General features: G+C 46.4%; 1 protein-coding gene across 1 annotated transcript in view; it reads left to right on the plus strand.

Annotated features, from left to right (window-relative positions):
- The window catches only part of Med27 (mediator complex subunit 27), a 186,486-nt gene that overhangs the window by 66,044 nt on the left and 99,280 nt on the right, over positions 1-21,162 (plus strand). Inside the window, exon 3 of the mRNA XM_059259930.1 lies at positions 4,208-4,338. Coding sequence (XP_059115913.1) covers positions 4,208-4,338 — 131 coding nt within the window. The remainder of the gene's footprint in view (positions 1-4,207; positions 4,339-21,162) is intronic.

The raw sequence follows: 21,162 nt of genomic DNA on the forward strand, positions 1-21,162 counted from the left end.
ACAATATCCTTTCAGTATGTGTTGTAACTCAGAACATACTCAAGCCCACAGAACTTTGACCAAAGAAGGTTCTGTGAGACCTAGACTACCCAGAGGACGAGGTTCGAGTAAGCCTTACAGTGCTGTCCTCTGAGTGTAACAGTCTTCAATTTTATCAGAACCACTGTGACGGCATGCAAGTGGCTGTTGATACTGCCTCATTAAAAGAGGGTGGGGGAGAGTCATTGGCCCCTCTCCCGGGATTCTGGCTGCTCCTTCCCGCACCTCTTAGCCCACTGTATGTAATTCTGCCTGAATTGCACATGGCCTCATGATCTAGGGAGCAGATGCAGCGTGGAAGGTTAATCGCAAGGGGGACTCCACCTCTACAGCTATAGGCCTGTCATCATCCCTGCTGAGGTGAGAGTCTTCAGAGGTGTAGCAGCTTTCAGGTCACGTACACTGCGTATGCTTGTAAGCCCAATAAACACATTGGCTCTCAGGTTGGGTGGGGTTGTAGTTTCTAGGGGAGGGGTGTTTCTGTCTCCTCATGGAGTGCCTGTTGTACAAATATTAGGAGAGGTGGTCTTGCTTTACCACCTTTATGCTGCAGTCAAGTACCCTCAGGGCGTGGGATGTACAGCCACAGGCTCTCCTGGGAGTAAAACCCCAGAGCAGTCTCTTCAGAGGCTGCTTGTGCAGGCTCTCAGTCTCATGGACCTCTCCCGAGCTTCCCTCAAGGGCAATGAGCCTCAGCAGTATTTATATAGTTGCCATCAAGGTTCCCCTAATTCTGCTTGGTCTTTCCTCAGGTAATGATGAGTTGTTGAAATTTTCCCAGACATAGAAACAATTAGCAGATATCATTGATTAGACAGGGCTTTAGGTTGAGAGCTGATAGAATGATCCTAGGTTATTCATAGAAGGTAGAAGGCCGAAATTAACACACAGTGAAGCTGTAGCTGGAGTAAGCTCAACCCCAGAGAACAGACTGAGCTGCCATGTCTGTGGTGCTGGCAGCTCCATGGTACATGAAGACCCCATGTGTAGCATAAGCTCTCATCACAGCTGTAGGTGTGAAAGGGACGAGCCAGGCTGTTTCATTTCTTACCTCGTTCATGCTCCTCCTTGTTAGTAGAGAAATGACCCTGCATAGAGACATCACATTAGAACTTTGACAAGTAGCTTTTCCGAGATGGAGCTCTTAACGTGTCACAGACATTTGGAAGGGAGTATGCTTATTGAAATATGTTTTTATGGAAAGCATTACAAAACCTATAACCGAAAATTTATGGCAGCGTTTTGTGGCAGAATATGTTCCTAATGTTGTATGTGAATTTGCTCTGAGCCCCCTTCTGCTTCAGAACTGTAGGTTGGGTAGACATTTTCCAAGAGTCTTTTCAGATCTAAACAGTGTTCCGTGGAATGAAGTGTTTGGTGCTTAAATAATGTATAAATCCAGTTGGACAGGAGCTGCCTGTCAGTTTTATTAACTTTGACCTTTTTGCCCATTATAAAGGTGGTTCAGTTAATATTTAATGGCCCCTTATAGATCTTGACAGTTGGAGCCGTGTTCCTGGAAACCGGGATCTTATATATGATTAACAAATGTCACTTAATCATTATGAGTCAGCTTGCAAGGGCAGGTTTTGTTTTGGAAGAAGGAAAGTCCTTCCACCTACATGAGCTTGTGGAGCTGCACTGCATGCTGAGAGCCTCCACGATGGAGAAGGTTCCCAGGACTCCTACGAAAGACAGACAGCAGTCAGCGTGCAGCTCTGCTGTTTGGGGTTTTGTTTGCTCGAGCAAATGATCCAAACGATGCCAGGTGGGCAGAATCCCCTTGCCACTCTGCATAGTTAGCAGGACTCTGCCTTGAAAAGAGTCAGCAGGGCTGGATCAGCTGAGCTTGCATGGACAAAGAAGATGGAGAGCCAAAGGCAGAGAGGGTTCCTTAGGCCAGGAGGGCCTGCCAAGCTGTCTCTCCCTCCACTCCAGAAAGGCCCGTGCTTATTGCTCTCACTGCAGATTCTGGTGGGGAAGATCGAAGCCCAAGCAGCTGACATTTTGAAACATTGTCTTTCAAACTTGTGCTGTCCCTTGCTCCCATTGATTTCCCATTTCAGGAATCTGTAGGAGAAAACCAAATCTGAGCAAAATTCATTGGTCTAAGATGAGTTGTTAGAGCCAAACCATGCCCCTTTCCACCCTGAGAAGAGCTCCAGTTTTATTATGAAAGTCATCTGTCTTTGTCCTGTGTGGGGTGACCACAGGCTCCCCAGCAGATCTACCAGGTAAATCAAGTGTCTGTTAAGAAGCAGTGTGGATGCTCCAAACACAGCCATTTCCACCTTATTCGGTCACTGGGTAGCTAGTTTCTCTTTTATAGCCACTTGCAAGGAGCAGATCATTTCAATCGTCTTTGTTTTTTCTCTGTGTGCAGCCCAGTGGCCTTAGGTGAGGCTATTTGTTTTTCAGAGCATTATTGCCCTTTACATCCTGGCCCAGCCCTTTATATATGGTGGTCACCATTTCATTACCACAAGCTGTAATGCAGCTGACTCAGCAAAGAAAATCCATGCCTTGGAAAAGCAATTGGGAAGAAATTGATTCAGAATGAGTTACTATTTGTATGTTTAGTTAATTCTAAATATATATTTGAAAGACCTTGCTGCATTTGAGAGGAGAGGAAGAAGCATATTGTTCGTTAGAAATGATCTTGGTCCAGATCCCTAGCATTTGCACATCTGAAAGTTTATGTCTGTTCAGGATTGGGATACCTACCTGTCAAGGCTAATTTTATTGTAGAGAGATTGATGGCAATTCTTAGGGTCTAAACTGAAAGCAGAAGGAGGTTACTGTCACATATCACAGAGCTGTGCTTCATTTGGCAGTGTGTGAGACTGGAGAATCTGTTTTCAATCCAGATGTTGGGATGACCAAAATTGGGGGTCTGACTGGGGCACCAAGGAGCTTTCTGCAGTGTTGGGATGTTTTTTGTGTCTTGAATGGGGTGTTAGTCACAGAGATCTATGCCTTTGTCTAGAAAAATGGTTCTCAACCTTTCCTGAGACCCTTTTATACAGTTCCTCATGGTGTGGTGACCCCCTACCATAAAATTATTTTCATTGCTACTTCATGACAGTAATTTTGCTACTCTTATGAATTGTAATGTAAATATCTGTATTTTCCAATGGTCTTAGGCAACCCTGTAAAAGGGTCATGTGACCCTCCCTCCCCTCCCCCGGTCGAGAACTGCTGGTCTAAACCCATCAAATGGTATCCTTCAAATGTGTGCATTGCACTTTACACAAACTAAAAGTTAGAAGGTGGTTTCTAGACTAAGTTGTTTGGGTTAGAACTAGGCAGTGCCATTTCTCTCCTCCTAGAGAAGTCAAAATACTACAGTGAGTAAAATGACCTCTTAGGTAACCCCAAGCTTAGCAGTTTGTCCAGGAATAAAGCAAGGAAAGGATGCTGGCCCTGAGCCCACATCATATATGCTGCTTCCTCTCTGCCTTACTGTTCAGTGGCGTATGAGTGGAAATGAAATTACTGCCTCTGCCATTCCCTCTAGTGCCAGGGTCTGTTTGTATAGGTTGTTATCAGATTGAGTCCCGAGCTGGCTTTTAACCTGAAACTGATACCTTCACCAATGGGAAAAGTGACTCCTGAGAAGATTCCAACTTGAGCTTGTGTGACCAGTCGAGTTGAGGTCCTGGCTTACCACAGTTCAGGATCAGTTTTATAGTTTTCATTACAAGCAAGAGCTCCCGGAACTAACTTAGTCCCTGGGGAAATTGTCCAGATCTTATTAGTAACACAACACAGGCTTTCAGACCACCCCATGAATCACCTGGGTGATATTTACAGCCGCATCTCCCCAGTTCTGCTAGTATTCAGAAATGCACAGTGCAGTGTCTCTTGGTTCACAGCGCAACTTGCTTTGTTTCTAAATCAGTGCAGTGGTGCTGTGAAACCCTTTGATATTTTAGCCACTTTCAATTGTGTTCAGTTTCCATTGGTGCATTATTGCCATGATGAACAACTCTGCTTCTTTTTGTCTTCATCTAATTATCACATTAGGAACAAATGCCTTGCAGCAGAATGTTAACAGCAGTATGTGAAATAACTTAAAATGTGTACAGCGACAGAGTAGCCTGGGATTGATAGTTCAATGCCTGCTGGCCTGCGCTTATGGAATGTTCTTTCCCTCCTGTCTCTGCAGCTGCAGTACCACGCAGGTCTAGCGTCTGGCCTTTTGAATCAGCAGTCCTTAAAGCGCTCTGCAAATCAGATGGGTGTGTCTGCCAAGCGAAGACCCAAGGCCCAGCCAACCACCCTGGTTCTACCGCCTCAGTAAGTGACGGGTTCGTGGAGGGCTTTCCACCTGGGTGAACATTGCTTTGTGCTCGTTTGTGGTAGGAAGGTTTTGTTTTCTTTACAAATAGTGTCTTCCTTTTTAAGAGGACTCTATTAGGATTAGAAAGCATAACTTGCCTAAGGTTTTTCTGGGGCAGCTGTGACACAGTTCCTGGTTGACATGGCTAGTGTTTGACTTTCCAGCTGGGAGTTTTAGATACCTTGTAACTTACTATCTCCTCAGCCCGGTCCCGAAGCTGGCAGAACACTAGGAGAGCTGGCCTGCTGAGTACATTTTGGTGAGCCTGTCCTAGAGGACATGCTTAAGCTGGGCTGGCGTTGGAGCTGGGCTGGCGTTGGAGCTGGGCTGGCGTTGGAGCTGGGCTGGCGTTGGAGCTGGGCTGGCTGCTGCTTTCACCTGGAACCTGTGTTTCCTCACTAGCAGGAGAATAGGCACAGCAAACCACACGGTGGTTTTCCTCTCCTGTGGACAGCCCTGTAGCTCCCAATTCCAGAACCCTAGGAGAGTCCCCAGGCTCCCAGTCTGTACCCAAGCTGCCTGTAACCCTATGCTGAATATTGTTTCCATTTCTTCAAATAGTCCATTTTAGGCTGGTATGGTGGCATGTGCCTGTGAGTCCCAACACGTGGGAAGCTGAAGCAGGAGGATCTCTTTTTAAGGCTACCTTGGGCTATATAGTAAGATCCCGCCTCAAAACAAAACAAAACAAAAGTAAAAACCTCTGAGAACAAAAACCACAGTTTGCCAGTCCTTGAACTTTATGTAAATAAAATCCTATGCTGCCATTTGTACTATTTCTATGTGTGTGTGCAAGCACACATGAACACAGGTGTATATAGGGAGATTGGACCCAAGGCCTTGTGTCTGCTAAGAATGTGCTTTTTCTACTGAGTTATTTCCCTAGACCAGCATAAAAAAAAAAAAAAAAAAAAAAAAAGCATGAATGTCTTTTTTTCTGCTCAGTATATTTGTTACTTCAGTTGGTTTACCAACTTGGCTGGCAAGCTGCGTGCTAAGAGGCCTCGCTGGTAGGTTCTCTCTCAGTGTGCACACTCCACGGAGACTGTGTGTGGTGTGTGGACCTCCGATGTTCCCCACGACATCATTCTTTACCCACTCCTTTGTTCCTGTCCTTGGCTATGAGCTGCATCTTTACGTTGACTGCTCGAAGGATCATTGCATACAAGATGTGCATGTTCGCCTTTACTCAGAAGCTCTCTGATTTTGTCTGGTTAGCAGATACTTGTGCCTACTGTGTACCAAGCAGGGTTCCAGTTCTTGAGGCTGTAATTACGAGCAAGATAGCCCCCAACACCATAGTTTCTGGTTAGTTATAATTAATGCTGGGAAAAGAATAAATAGGAATAAAGTGTGGGAGGAGAGCCCTGCTTAAATAGAGTGGCCAAACAAGGATTCAACTCTCGGTGGCTTATGGCACAGACTTAAGGAAAGAGAAGGGCTGGGGAAGGTCACTGGCATCCGTCCACAGCTGTCTCCATGTTCTGCCCACCCTCTCGCAGTCTGTATCTGCAGACAAGATGAGCACCAGCAAGCGGCAGTCTCTGCAGTTGTTTTCCAATGCTGCATGCATATACGTGTGCCGTGGTCTTTGAAAGGACGCTGACTTGAGAAGCAGAAAGCTTCTTGCAGAGTGTTGCTCTGTTGTTGCATCGCGTTGTCTCGGTGACTCTGCATATCTCAGCACGCAGCTCCCCGAAGTCTGATGGCCCTTGTAATCTGTCATTTTCCCTGCATGGATTGTCTACTGAGGCAAGATGTTTGGCAAGAAGTGAAAGACTTTCTAATGGTCCCATAAGACCGAAGCCAAAAAGTGTTTGTTGCTAACTCTCTCCTGACAAAAGTCAGCTCTTGGTCCATCTGTTCACCATTTGTTAATTTGCATTGGCTTGAAACCTGTTTACAGGTGACATGCTATTATGAGGACACTTAGAAGCTATTTTAAGCACCAAGGCAATCAACAGACACTGTTCAGATGCCAAAGAGAAAGAGAGAGGAGTATTCACAACTGTCATCATACATTTATAATAGATCACTCAAAATACTTGGTTTCAAAGTGAGAAGTGGTTACAGCGTCCTAAGAATACAACAGTGGAATGATTTCCTATCTGCTAGAGCCATTTCCTGCGGAGATCGACTACTCCTCTTTCTCATCTCTGAGCTCTGGGACTCTCAGCCTCCTGGAATCCCTTCATAGAGCTACTGCCTCGTAGGCAGGATCTATATCCAGACTCCCACACAGCTCTTCATTGTGTTTGATGTCGGCTAGAAATAGGATACAGCATAGATGATGGCCTACTGGAGTTAGGAATGTTTTTTTTTTTTTTAAAAAAAAAAACTTAAAAAAAAAAAAGCTATAAGTAATAGATGTGTACGTAGATGTAAAGAAAAACCAAAGGTAACAAATATATTATGCCATCCCAAGAAGCCCCTTTTAAGGTTTGGTGGATATTGTTCAGACATTTTTGTTTTGTTTTGTTTTTTTGTTTTTGTTTTTTGTTTTCGAGACAGGATTTCTCTGTGTAGTTTTGGTGCCTGTCCTGGATCTCACTCTGTAGAACAGGCTGGCCTCGAACTCACAGAGATCTGCCTGGCTCTGCCTCCAAGTGCTGGGATTAAAGGCGTGTGCCACCACTGCCCAGCCAGACATTCTTTTTCAGCACACACATACGATCATTTTTGCAAATAAAACTTTCCAAAAAGGACCAAATTGAGATAGTTTCCTCTCTCCTGTGTTAGTGTATTGTGAAGGTAGCTGATGAGTGAAGGCAGCATAATGTGGTCTGAGTATTCAAACCTACATGTTAATAGTGTAATGGTTGCACCTTCCTACAGAAGAATCCCAATCACAACATTTTTTATTATAAACACATTATCACCGTAAGTTCACTTTGTCATGAAAAAAATTCCCCGATAGCTGCGTAGTAGTGATGCATTCCCTTAATCCCAGCACTTAGGAGGCAGAGACAGGCAGATCTCTGTGAGTTCGATGCCAGCCTGGTTCCAGGACAGCCAGAGCTGTTTCACAGAGAAAAACCCTGTCTTGAAAAAAACAACAAACAAAACAAAAAGAGAAAAAATTCCTGAGCCCCCTATAAAACACCCAGATTCACTAAGGTTGCTATATTAACTGTCTATTTCCCACCCCCAACATCCTCAAAGGTATTGTTTACCTATTTCTGCCAGATAAATTGCTCCTGGACATAGTTTTATTGTTAGCAATAAGAGGCATTCTCTGTCCTGTCATCCTAGGTCAGGGTTCCGAGAGTGGCTTGTCTGGGTAGAACTGACTCAGTCTTCCAGTATGTTCTACTGGGACACTGGCTAGGGCCATAGTCATTAAGGGCTCAGCTGAGGTCAGGAACTGTTCCACCAAAACCACTCAGTGACCCCAGCTGATCCCTCTGACTGTGGCCTTGGTTGGTGTCTCATTAGAACATTGGGAGAGAGTCCAGCTTCAGGCAAGCTGGTGTTGGCTGGTGACAAGAGGTTGTATTTGTTTCCTGCATCACAGGCTTCTCGAGTGTCCTTGGATATGGCACTGGCTTCTCCAAAAGCAGCCATCTAAGAGGCTGAGCCAGGAGGTGGTTGTCCTTTTCCAACTTAGCCTCAGATTATCTGTTGTCCAACATTCTCTTCATTAGAAATGAGTCACTGAGTCTGAATGGCATTCAATAGTAGGGCGTGGACTGTCCTTCATGAAAGAAAACATGGCAAGGAACATGTGGACAAGATTGAAAAGCACCCAGTTGCCAGTGGAAACACTGTAGGGAAGGGTAGCTAAGACTAGGTCCCGTTAAGTCTGTTTACTCAGGCCCAGTCTGTGCATTGAGCAGGAGCTTCAGGGAGGACTGAGGTGTACTCTTGGCTTTCAGGAGACTAGAGATGGGATCAAGTAAGTCACAGGCATCATAAGGGTGTGTGCCACGTCCTGTGATGGACAAGATCTGTGGTCCCAGTCAGGGTGCTGTTGTAGAGTGCTCTCCTCCAAGCGTAGGAGGAGACTCTCCTCTCAAGATCAGGCTTGTTGGCTGTTGACATTCCCTCACAGAAGAAGGGGATGGGGGTCACTGACCCCTCACCTGAGGTTCTGGAGGTTCTCTTCTATACCTCCTGGCCGTTTGCATATAATTCTGCCCTAATCGCATTTGACCTCATGGTACGAAGTTGCTAGAGTGTACTATAGAAGTTAACTGTGTTCCGGAAGTCATCATCCATACTGGATGAGACTTTCCTGTGGCATGGCTGCTTTGGGACATCCATACTCTGAAGCCCATTAAAGTCAGTGGTTCCCCAGGTTGGACTTTTGTGGAATTGGACTTTGATTTGTTCTTGGTACTCTATAAGGAGAGGGTAGGTGTTTGTAGACAGGTCCCTGAGTGAGAGAGTCCGGTGTCAGGTGCTGGAGGAGATCCACTTTAAGGATCCCATGAAGTCTCGCCAGATTTCCCTCCTACCAGCTTTGCCAGACTTCCAGGGTTCTAAGGCTAGGGTGGGTTTCAACTGGTGAAGAAAGCACCAGGGGCTTCCTGGGGTTGCTTCCTCTTACACCCTCTGTACTGGCCCTGTTGAGCTGTGCAGCCACCATAAACAGGGATGTGGGACAGTTGTAGAATGTGTTTCAGATGTGGTGGTGTGAACAGTAGTCACCTGCAGACATGATTGCTCCTGTGTTCCATAGGATGAGTGAGTGCTGGGATTAAAGACTCATATACACCCCCACCCCACCCCCCGCCCCGCCCCGCCTCAACCCCTAAAGAAGCTTGTAAAGAGATAAAAATGTTCCTACGGAACTGCTAAGCACCTTCCCTGCAGCTGTCGAGAGTGCTCCTCCTAAGTGACGTCTCTGGCAGAAGGGTGCTGTCCATCTCGAAAGAGTCTGTCTCCCTGTTTCTGGGGAAACATTGCCGGGCCTTTGACTCCCATTGGATTGAAGTTAGCTTCTAGAATGGCTGTCTCATTTGGTTAGTTTCTGAGTCATGTTCTGGAGACCTGTATTTAATAGGTCAGGAGTAGCTATGTTGTGCTCTCTCCTGATAGCACTTTTGAGTGTACTTCTCTGTTAGTTAACCTGGGATGCTAATTTGGATCCATATGGTCAGGCTGAGGATCCACAACACTATGGCCTCAACAGCTAATGACACACCACCAGCTTTCAGTGGCCAGAGATCTCTCTGCTCCAGTTCAGCATGCCTTGGCCTTATTTCGATTTGAGGGAAAACGAGTTCCTCTGAAAGGTTCTTTTTGAAAATCCTACCACTCTCCCCTGCAGGCTGGGCCAGCAGCATCTTGTCACCATGTTTTCTTTGTGAGAAGCTCCCACCTGCTGAATCCAAGCTCCGTTCCATTGGGGCGCTCCTTGGAGAGGAACAAGCCATTCTCCACTTGTTGCCTGCCCTGCCCTGCCCGTTTCCCCATTGTTCTTCCTCTTCCAGTCTGTACGACAGTGTTCCCTTTCCTCAGCTTGTTCTTGTTAGTAGACAAAGCACACTGTTCAAACCCACCTCCTGGAGGAACCGTGGCTCTGAACCCCACTTCCCTGCCATCCTCCACGTCATACAGCTCCACTTTACAGCCAAGCTCTGAGTTCATGTCTTGTCTCTGTAACCCCTGTGTGGTCTCTGTCTCTAGAACATCACACAAATGGAGTGCAGAATGTGCTGTCTCTTTCCCATTTACTCACCGTGTAGCTTTTGAGATTCATCCCGTTGTGTGGATCAGCGCCTCATCCCATTTTGATGCTGAATGGTGTTCTTTGATGTCCTTTGAGCCTCCTGGTGGCCCTTCCTCAACATGTTGTGTGTTTTCAGTATTATCTGAGACTCTCACGGGAGCCATCTTCACACCATGTGTGTTTGAGCAATAGCATCACCAATGGCAAACATGTGCTATGCAGTTGCTAGAAAGATGTGCCACCAACTCAGGGCAGGGGGATAATGGTACTGTCCTCAACCCTGTACTTGAACACAGACTGCCTTTCTGTATGCCACTGATTTTGTTCTGGGAGTTGAGTCAAATGAGGTGCATCTCCAGGTACCACTACGTGTCTGGCTTCCAAGAATACCCACTCACAGTTCAACATGGTTGCTTTGTTCTCGAAAGGCTCACATTGCCTTTTGTTTAGTGTAGAAACACCAGGGATCACGGGAGCAAGGCAGTGGTATTGTGTCCTGGGTGGGAGCTTCTGGAGTCACTGATGTATCACCAGCAGCACAGTGCTTGTGTGGGGAGGCTGTTCCATGGCTTGCTGTCTGTTGCCACGTTCTCTGATTTTAGGACCTTTTTAAAACAGAGGTTTGGTTTGGTTTTCCGTCTTTGTCCCCCTCAGTGGGCATGAAATCCAACATTGTGCAGCTCTACTGGAAAGTCTGCTCTGGTGACCATGAGCTTCCATCCTTGTGGTGGTGGTGGTAGTGGTGTTTTGGACTCTTTTTTCACACTACTGAGACTATTTTGTTGAGGGCAGACTGTGGTTATGTGGTGATTAATTTATATGAAGTCCATTGGCCTTGCTGGCGACAGGAGCTTGAGCAGAACTCTGTATCTCCTTTCATTGGAGCTGAGTTCAGCTTGACCTGAGCAAAGCCACAGCCAGTAGATGCTGGCTCAGTCTCTCTGTCAGGGAGGCTTTTCCCAGCGTGCAGCAGGCTCAGCCTGAGCTGGGATGTAGCAGAGAGTGTGTGGCCTGTACTGATGTCCCACAGAGGAGAGAGGCATGCTGATGAAAGTTTGCTGAGGAACAGTCTTCAAAACTTGGGTGGAAATCCACGAAGTCCTTCTTTCCCCCACTGGCGAGCATTAAGTAACAATATTCATTAAATACCACAGAGAGGCTGTGTAATAAAGAAATAATCCTAGGCCTAGGTGGCTGCAGTTCTCCAGAAGAGCTGAAATTGAGAATATAATTAAAGATTAAAACATTGTTTGCATTCTAGAACATGGAGAAATCTTTTCTCTCCATTGCGGGACCATATTAATAAGGAGGAGATCAGTTTCCAATAACTGTTGCCGCTGAGCTCAGTTATTAACACACGTCACGCCTGAGCTTCCGACTCGGGACTTCTGCCTTCCTCCTCCAAGACTGGATAGGAACACCAGCCTCCCTCCGAAACAGTTTACACGGGCTGGGCAGTGCTGCTGCACAGCAGGGGGAACTGAGCTCAGGTCTCCAGCACCCGTGTAAGAAAACCCCACTGGACATCAGACAGACGGAGGTTTCATGTCCTGAGTGGGAGGAGTGGCGTTGAGATAGCCAGAGTTACCTTTTACAGGAACCTCAAACCCTGCGGCCCACTGCTGCCCTCTCTTGTGGACACGGTAGATGCCAGTCTATTCCTTGCAGCCAGTGTGCACACAAAAGTGAGGACATTGGTAGGAACTCTGCTGTAGCCAGCCATGTTTATAACTGTAGCTGAAGGGCCACCTCAACCCAGGCCAGAAAGGAATCTCCTGCAGAGCCACATCTGGTCTCCAGAGCGTCTTGAGGCCAGTCTAGACACTTAGCCTCCTAGGCAGGGCCTAGGGCAAGCCTCGAGCCTTTCTCCACCCAGCCTTGCTCACTGGCTTGTGAAAGCCTAACATCACAGACATCATTTCACTCCCTGTTTTTGCTGCTGTTTGTGTACCTGCTTGTTTCCCACTGGTTTTGAAATAGACTTGGACAACATTTTGAGGCCAAGGGTGTGGAATAGACTTCCTTCTGACTCTGTCCTCACTGCTCTTTAGTGTCTCTGTTTGAGAAGAGACAGCCCATAATCATTGTTATGCTGATATGCTCATGTTATTGGCAGTTAGAGGAGGAAAGAGTCCAAGTCTAACGGGGAAAAGTGTGATGTGGTTCCTGTGTAGAAGGAATGCTCCCTTACTTCTCACTCAGTAAGGCTTCAAGCCCAGGCTTCTCCATAGCACGTCATCCAGCTATCAGAGTATCTCAAGCACTGATATGTGGTTTTCCTGCCTGATAAGGCTGAGACACCCCACCCCCCTGCCGTGTGTGTGTGTGTGTGTGTGTGTGTGTGTGTGTGTGTGTGTGTGTGTGCCTGCGCCTGCGCCTGCAGAGAGCAGAGTTCAACCTCTGGTATCATTCCTCAGGAGCTGTCCACCTAGTGTCCGCTTTGGGTTTTTTTTTTTTGAGTCAGGATCTTTTACAAGGACCTGAGTGCTCATGATTCTTCTAGGGTGGCTGGTCAGTTAGCTCTTGGCATTCTCCTGTCTCTTTCTCCCCAGTGGTGTGATTATAAATATGCAATACCATGCCTAGCTTTTTATGGGCACTAGGGATCGAACTCGGGTCCTCATGCTTATGTGGTAGCTGCTTGAACCACTGAGTCATCTTCTAGCTTTCCGAGAACACCTCCAGACACATTTTAGATGTGTTCACAGTACCCGGGACTCTAGTGAGCTGTACCTGTAAGTACTGGATGTTTAAGTGGCCAGGAACCAAGTGCTACTTAGACAGACAGAAGGGGATGGTGGGGGGCAGGTGCAGAGGTGGGCGTGGAGCCTTTCACAGAGGACAGGGCCCAAAAGCCAGCCTTAGCACACTGAGGAAGAGCAGGACCCCGGGGCTGGCGAGCAGGGCCCAGTGTGTGGAAAGTGCTATATTAGGAAGATGAATCAAGTGGCAGGTTGCAGATGAATAAGCTAGTCCTTTGTAGCTGTTTAAAAGATAATTGGTTCATGTTACTTATCTCTTATCCCCTCTCTTTGGGCAGGAGAAAAGTCTCTGGGAGAAATAAACGAGGAATCCCTCATAAATATTAATGCAAAAATCTGTCCATGGAGAATAAATATAGGGACATTTTGTTTTAAATGCTCTATATCGTTGCGATTCATTAGCATATATGTTGTAAAAGCCTCTTCTCTTCCCTTGAGAGAACTGTGTTCTGTTCAGCTAATAGCCACAGACCAAAATCTGTAGCTTGTCAGCACTGTAATACTTGAGACATATGGCAGAACTTTGCTCTCTGTTTCAGCCAGGGGGTTCTGGTCTCCTGCACTCAGAGGTATTCCCTGTGACAGCATACCCGATATCCCCAACCCCATTCCCATCCATCCTCCATCTGGACCTTTGATCCCCACCTCAGCCTCCCATTTTCCATGCACTCATGTCTCCTTTTCACTCAGAGCAGGTTAGGTGTGTGGACAGCCAGGCCAGGAACATCAAGGCACAGAAAGGACTTCTTGTAAACAGAGGGAGAGATAAAGCATTCCTCTCAAGGCATGTGCAGCATTAGGTGCTCACAAATCTTGGGCAGAGTGATGGATGGGCCACATTTACTTTAAATACACTAGCATCCTGTTGCCAAGTATTGTGGCTGGCATACTGCTGCTGTTGGAGTGGGGTCATGAGACCATCTTGCTGTGGATGGTGCTGCGGGGCCATCAGGTTTATATGTACATTTGTGCCCCTTATCTACAGAACATGTTCACAGATAATGGAAACTCCCGAGTACTGAATCTCATAAGTACAAGAACGTTTTCCATAAGAGCCCACGTGTGATGAAGCCTAATCCACATGTTCTCCACAGCAGGGGAGCAGTGCGTTTTCTCCCCAGTTTCACAGACAGAGGATCTTGTTGCCACGGATCTTAGGATTCTTGGCATCTTTTTATTTTTATTTTTGAAAATCAAGTTTTAAACTTTGCTTTTTCACTTACAGGGAGCCCTTTCCAGCTTCTTTGGCAAGTCCAGGCTGCTGGCATGAGTTGAATAAGGGTTCTTGGAATGCAAGTTCTGGGATGCTAAATGGTTTATCTGATGGTTCAGACTGTGGTTGACTGCTGGTACCTAAAAGAGCAGACAGCAAAGTCATGGGTAATGGGGGATACTGTATCTGAAAATTTTATGATAAAATGTCGTGTCCCACAACAACGACAAAACCATGTCTGGAGAATTAGACCGGGGCTGCCAGCAGTGCGGTGTTAGGGAAAATCTAGAGGAGTGCACAAGCCAAGCAAGGGCGGCAAGGGAGAGCAGAGTTATGGTGACAGGTCTGTCACGCCCTGCCCTGTCAACCCCATAGACACCTGCAGCCCTCAGTGACTGGCCCTGTCATGGATTTGTCTCAGACCACATGTGACACAGAGAACTGAGAAACTTAGTGTCTTCTGGAGATACTGAATCACGGAACAGTCGGATAGACTAGAAAACAGTAATAAAGAACCTAGCCATTAAGCCCTGAGTGGAACATGGCAGCCTGCAGAATCAGTTTAAAATGATATTTCATTGTGTCCTCTAATTGCATTTCTCCTTTACAAGGTGATTTTATCCAGGAAGACAGCTGTCTGCTGTGGCTATTACATCACTGGCCATTACAGGGCAAAGGAAGAAAAGAATGGGTGGTTCCCCAAGGCTCATTCGATAGCTGCTGGTACTTCTTTTTATTTTAATTTCTAAAATCATTTATTTTAAAGCATCGCGTCAAGTTTGGATCACAGTAAACAAAGCTATGGCTTCATTATATGTTGGATTTTGCGTAGTACAGTCTTCCAAACAACAGATATGATAAAGTAATTGAAAGTAAAGGGTATTTGTGTAATTCTTTTGCATAACGAAGAGCTGGAGCCTGGGATTATTAGCTTTTCACACCATAGGGTTCCCAACTAAAGCTGGGTGCAAGCGAGACTCTTTGAAATCCTTCTGTTCTGCCTGAGCTGAAAAGTAATTCCTGTGATCTCCTGGTGTGTTTCTCTCTGGCACATTGGCCATTAGTAAGCCACAGGCTTCAGTCCCGAAAGTCTCCACATAGCATATAGGTGATGAAGAAATAGTGAGCCAGGTTTTCTGTTCACTTCTACTGAAGAGTGCAGAAGCTCACAGGTACAATGACTGCTATGAGCTTGGGTCTGAGGAGAAAGTGGCTGTACCTTGGCTGGAGTTGCTTAGGGTAGAATGGACTTGTGGTACCTATCAGTCAGCCCAGCACTCACTGCCGGTAGAGGGACACACAGGACTTCTCAGTAGTAAAACCAAGAAGCACTGTTTGCTGTCATATTGATTTCTAGCTTTCTGGGGCATAAATCTCTCCAATTGGGTCTAGTATGGTAAGAATTGGTTATTTTTCTTCAATCTGGGGGCATGGGAAGGCAGTGGAAATGTGTTGTTGAATATAGAAGCAGGGGGAGTGGGCACTCAGACAGCTGGATTGGTGCAGAACAGGCTCCCAAGCAAAGCGACCCAGCCAGCCAGAGGTAGCCACAGTTGCCCATTGGACCCACATGGGATGCTTGAGAGAGAGACCCAGACATCCCAGTGTTAACAGCTCTCAGGATTCCTGCTGATACCTGAGATTCAGAGAGTCAACTTCACTGAGATGTAAGGAGTTCTCCAGGGATGGTACCCCTGGAAAAACTGTCAGAGCCTCTCTTCACTGTGAGGAAAAAGTTTGCAGAGCTCACTGAGGCAGTGGATGGGGCTTGCTGGTTCAACTCAGGAACGTGGAGCCTCACATCACCATGTACTCTACCTCCGCCATCAACACTGATCACCTGCTTCATTCACTTCAGCTCATGACCACAGAAAGGCTGGAGACTCCATTTTCAGTCGTCACGATCCCATTTTCTATGGTGTTCGTGTCTATATAACTAGGCATGCTGAACTGCCCTATGGGTACTTGAGAATTAATGTATTTATGAAAAATCACAAGTACTCAGTTAAGATTTTTAAATTTTGTGTGTGTGTGTGTGTGTGTGTGTGTGTGTGTATATATGTGTGTGTGTATTTGTATACATGTGACAATTTAGTTTATTTTAGATCTGATGTGTATTTTTTCTTTACAGCCATTATTTAATAGCTTTATTTTATGGTTAAATCATATGTATTTAAATTGTGAAGTATGTACAAACATGTATAAGTACCATCTTGCAATAACTAAGAAAGTGAACGTTGTTTCCCACCTCAAATATTACCCCATGCCCCTTTATCATTTTTTTTGTAGAATAGTTTATATTTTCTGGAACTTTATGTGGATGAAGTCATATAACATATACCCTCTTTTTAAAAATCTGTCTTTATTACTTGGCATTACCATTGAGATTCAGCCTTATTGTTGCATGTACAGGTTATTTCTTTTTGCTGCTGTATAGTATTCCACTGAATATTCCACAATTTGTCCCTTTGTCTATGATGACATGATGTCTATGATGTCTTTGTGTAGACATGTGCTTCCATTTTTCCTGTATAAGGACTTTGAATTACAGTATCTTGGTCACATGGTAGATGTAAAGAAATTGATGAACTGTTTCCCAAAGTTGTATGGCTTCACATCCCCAGCAGCAGGGTTTGAGAGTGTGGTGCTCCACACCCTCACCTGTGCTCCATGTGGTTGATAGCAGCAGGTGTGTGAGTAGGTGGGCAGTGGGGTCTCCCTGTGGCTCTAACAGGCATTTCCTTGATGACTAGTGATGCTGACTGAAGACCCAGGTATCTTCCTTGGTGAAGTGCAGGCAAGGGTCAGTCCTTTTGTTAGGGTTGGTTGAAAGGCAGGCCAGCATTTCCTTTGAAGGTTTCAAAGAGGCTTCAACACAGGGCTGCCATAAGCACTATTAATTGAAGTTCTCTGGTTGTTTATCTGCTGAGGGCCCTACTGTGTGCTCATCATCCCCTCAGCTATCATGGGAATTTCAGAGGAAACAGATGGAAACCAAAATGTGCAGGGCTCTAAACACACGGCTTTGCCTGTGTGTTTTCTGTTCCTTAGCTTTGGGCTCTTGACATCTTCCTGTATAGGTGTGATAACTGTGGTCTGGAGTGACTGTTGATGGCGACAGATTTCTAGCAAGTTTGGTTTGATTTTGTGTGTGTGTGTGTGTGTGTGTGTGTGTGTGTGTGTGTGTGTGTGTAAGTGCATACTTATTAATCTTTGAACCACTGATGTCTAAATTCATGCCATTCATGCCATTCCTTTGGTTTGCTTTAATTTTGTTTGTTTATTGAGTCTTGCTGTGTAGCCCTTGCTGGTCTAGAACTCACTATATAGATCAAGCTGGCCTCAGATTTGTGATGAACCTCCTGCCTCTGCCTCCTGAGCACTGGGATTATGAGGGAGGGCCACTATGCCTGGTTTAAAGTTACATTATTCTTACTTATTTGCACTAAGCTCTACTTTGTGTTCACTTTTATGATTCAGAAAATCAAACTTGATGTCAATGATCATGCTGGGTGCTGGGTGCTGGGTGCACTCCTTGAGTGACATGCATGTCCCCAGGTCTCTTTCCCAGCGTAGTCAGGTGTTGTGAAGGGCTGTGACTCCTGGCTCTAGGGACTTTCTCCACTGCAGTTTTTCCAGCTCCCCCTGTGGTGGGTAGATCTGAGGACTTCTTGTCATCAGAGAGAATGGCAGGGCATCATAGTGTTCTAAAGAAAGTAACCCTAATTCTCTCACAGGCTTACAATAACATTACTTCATTCTTAGGAAGACTGTGAGCATGGTTTCCAAACACCGTGGCACTAGAAAGCTCTTCTCCCCATTTGGCACATAACAAAATAGTTGATTTGGAGCGGGGAAGGGGGTTAGACTTGGGCATGCTGAAAAAAGATATAACAATGAAATTATGTAATACATTAAATAAATCGAAGTTACCAAGTTTTTCCTCCCTTCTCCTCCCATAGGCTATGCACAAACCTGACTTTTCCACATTACATGTGGGCTGAAATGGGTTTTCACAAAATAACTAGGTTTTTGGCAGATTTTTATTTTTAACAAAGGAGCACTTAGAATTTAGAGGTCCCCTATGACCAATTAATTCAATGCAGTTTGTTCAGCAGACATGCAGACACTACACAGAACTGTCCTCACCCTAAAGGAACTTCTGTATTGTTGAGGAAGCATATTTGGGGCACCATGAAACCTAGACTGGAAGAGCCAGGAGGCATCTCTTCCCCCCTCATCCTGTGTTAGGGAAACTCTGGACCACAGAGAAGTTTCCTAAGTTCCTGAGGTTTTATCAGAGTAGCACTGCTGACACTTCGTCACACCCCCTTCTCTTGGGTAGGACACGAGCAAAGGCAGACAAAGCTAGGCTGTAGAACACATTTACATCTGTCTTTCCTTGCGAGTTTGCATGGTCTCTGAACCTTCCTCTGCTTTGCTTTGCTGTTCTGGAGGTAATGTCCTCACTGCTGGAGAGCTGTCTGTGAACCTAGCCCCAAGCCGTGGCTTCCCATTGTATCTTTGTGGGTGGAAGGGTGTGGTTCCCTCAGTTGCAGAGCTTTATGCTTTAGTGTGCATGGTGGCCGTGGAGCGTTGTCCGGTGCACACCGCTTTTTGGCAAAAGCAGTACTTTATCGGCCAGGATGGACAGATACTTCTGTGCTACCAATGAGTCTAGATTTATAACCTTAGAGCCCAAGGAATGAGATGGCAGCTCACTGGCCAAAGCCAGTCAGGCATAGAGGGAAAAATGAACGTGACCGCATAGGGCACCTGAGTCATTCTGGGAGGCGCTGTCACTCTCCTTAGCTATACATGTGTTGACACTGGAGCTCACACTTTGTCCACAGTCCCTAGATGCAGACCTGGATGTGAGGATTCCGGCAGCCTCACTTGTTAGCTATACAAAGCATGGCTGCTGTAGTGTGGTATGTTTATTAGGGGTTAGTGCCTAGGAAAGGAAGGGGAGGAACAGGCCAAGGCCAGGAGAGAACAGTTTACCTGCATCCAATAGGGCCTTGGCCCCCTGAGCAATGTCTGGAGCCAGTGCTGCCTGGTACTCAGCAGAAGGTGCCCCTCTCTATCAAGCCTCACTCTGTCAGCAGACTCAGGGGCTCTAGGAAGGGTTACTCTGCAGTGAGGCTCCAGCTTGCCGCTGGGGCAGCCTCTTGAAGGAGCTGACTTCCGGAAGCGGACTGCCCTCACAGCTGGCTACAGAAGCTTCCTAGAAGAGGACTCTGTGGCTGAACCCCGCTAACCCTGGTCTTTCTCAGCTTCAATACTGTTACCACGTGGTGGTGTTTCAGAATGCTAGTCATTGATTCCCCGTCCCCCAGGAGTGGCATGCTTGTACAACCTCCCAACACCAATAGCGATGCTGTTGCTCTCACTGATGCTCAGCTGAGTGTCAGCTATCATATGGGTGCAGTGCATGCCTCAGTCTACCTGCAGGGTCCTGCTCTACTTCCCCACATGCATTTAGAGATCTCTTCCTCTCGGTGAGCTTCTCCTCCTGAGGAGGATTTGGAAGCTTAGTGGGGCTCACTGAAGACCCCTCACTGTAGTTGCTCTTGGATCTGTACTTGGTAGTTACCATCTCCTTTAGTATTCATTTGGGTCCTGTTCACCCTTAGCTGCAGTGCTAGCCAAGGGAGGTGCAGGGCTGCATTCCTGTCACACCTGAGCCCCCAGTCACCAGGCCCTTCCTTCTAAGACCAGGCACCCAGAGTCACAATGAGTGAGTACACTAGGGACACCATGCAGGTGGCCTAGATGCCACCTGGATTCCTCTTCATTCCACTGCCTGCTTCTCAGAGCCAGTGTTGAGGCACGATGACACACCTGTGGTCCCATTGGTTCTTAGACTAGGATTGCAGAGTACCCAGGAGGCAGCCAGGCCATAATACAGTGGAACTCTCACTGTATCCCCTGGTCAAGATGTGTGCTCCTTTTAGGGGCAAAGAGTTCTCTCATCAAGGAGGTCAGAGTCTCTTATGAGTTTAGAGGACATTTCTCTTGGCTCCCCTTGACTCCTAGACCTGTGTATTCTTCTCCCAGAGACACAGCATCCTACAGAGCTCCCTGATTCAGTGCTATACTGTGTCTTAGGAGATGGTACCCTACCTTTGCATAGTGATATCCTGGCATTATAGATATCATTCCTGTGGGAGCAAACTGCTAACCCTCTAGGATAGAAGATATCAGATCATCAGCTTCACCAAGCAGGCCTCCTTGAGGAATAAATAGTCTGTCTTGGCCACTGAGTATCCGTCTCTCTTGCTGACACATGTTGTTTATTGGCACCAGTAACTTCAAGAAGGGTATGTTCAAGCTGTTCAGCCCATTTCTGCCACCATGGCCACCCTTGGGTGTATGCACTAGGTAGACAGTGGGTTGGCATTTTGTCTTCCTAGTTGCTCAGTGCCTTTTTTTTTAGGGGGTGGGTAGTGATGACATGTGGAGCCTTCTACTTTTTCCATTCCCCATGTACCCATTGCACGTGTCCACTTCTGTCCTTGTCCTGACTCCTAGTCTAAGTGGGCCAGCCACCTCTGCCCATGAGACCATGTATCATCTAACCTTCTGTGGGAAGTACAGCTTTGCTGTACTGAAGTGCCACTCACTGGACAACTTTCCCCTCATTGCTGGGTCTGAAAGCCAGTTGGTGTGTTTTTGGCTGGTGCTCACTTACCAAGATGGCCCATCTGTAGACCGAACTTGGGCCTTTCTTTCTCTTTCTGTTGATCATGTGGGGTTCCTATGCTCAGCCATAAATAAGTGTGAACCTTGAGAGGGAGCAGGCACAGCCATGATGGACTTTATATTGTGGCAGAGGGCAGGAGAGCACTCCCAAAGAAGAAAATCTAAGCTTTGTCTATTCTGTGAACTATGAACTGGGCTTGATTCTATTTTTGATTGGGATAAGGAAAAAAAATATATTCACTCTGAAATGGCTTTGTCTGACTTTAGTGGTGATATTCTCAAAGATGCCTCCTCATCAGACATAGTGTACAGTGAGGCCCTCCACCTGTAGGCTTATGATAATTTCCAGTCCCCCTCCAGGAGCCCCAACTCCAATGCTGGAGCACGGGGATTCATTCCCCTCAGTCCCTAGGACTAGGATTTGTGC

This window comes from Peromyscus eremicus, chromosome 4 (genome assembly GCF_949786415.1).
Source record: "Peromyscus eremicus chromosome 4, PerEre_H2_v1, whole genome shotgun sequence".
Classification (NCBI taxonomy): domain Eukaryota; kingdom Metazoa; phylum Chordata; class Mammalia; order Rodentia; family Cricetidae; genus Peromyscus; species Peromyscus eremicus.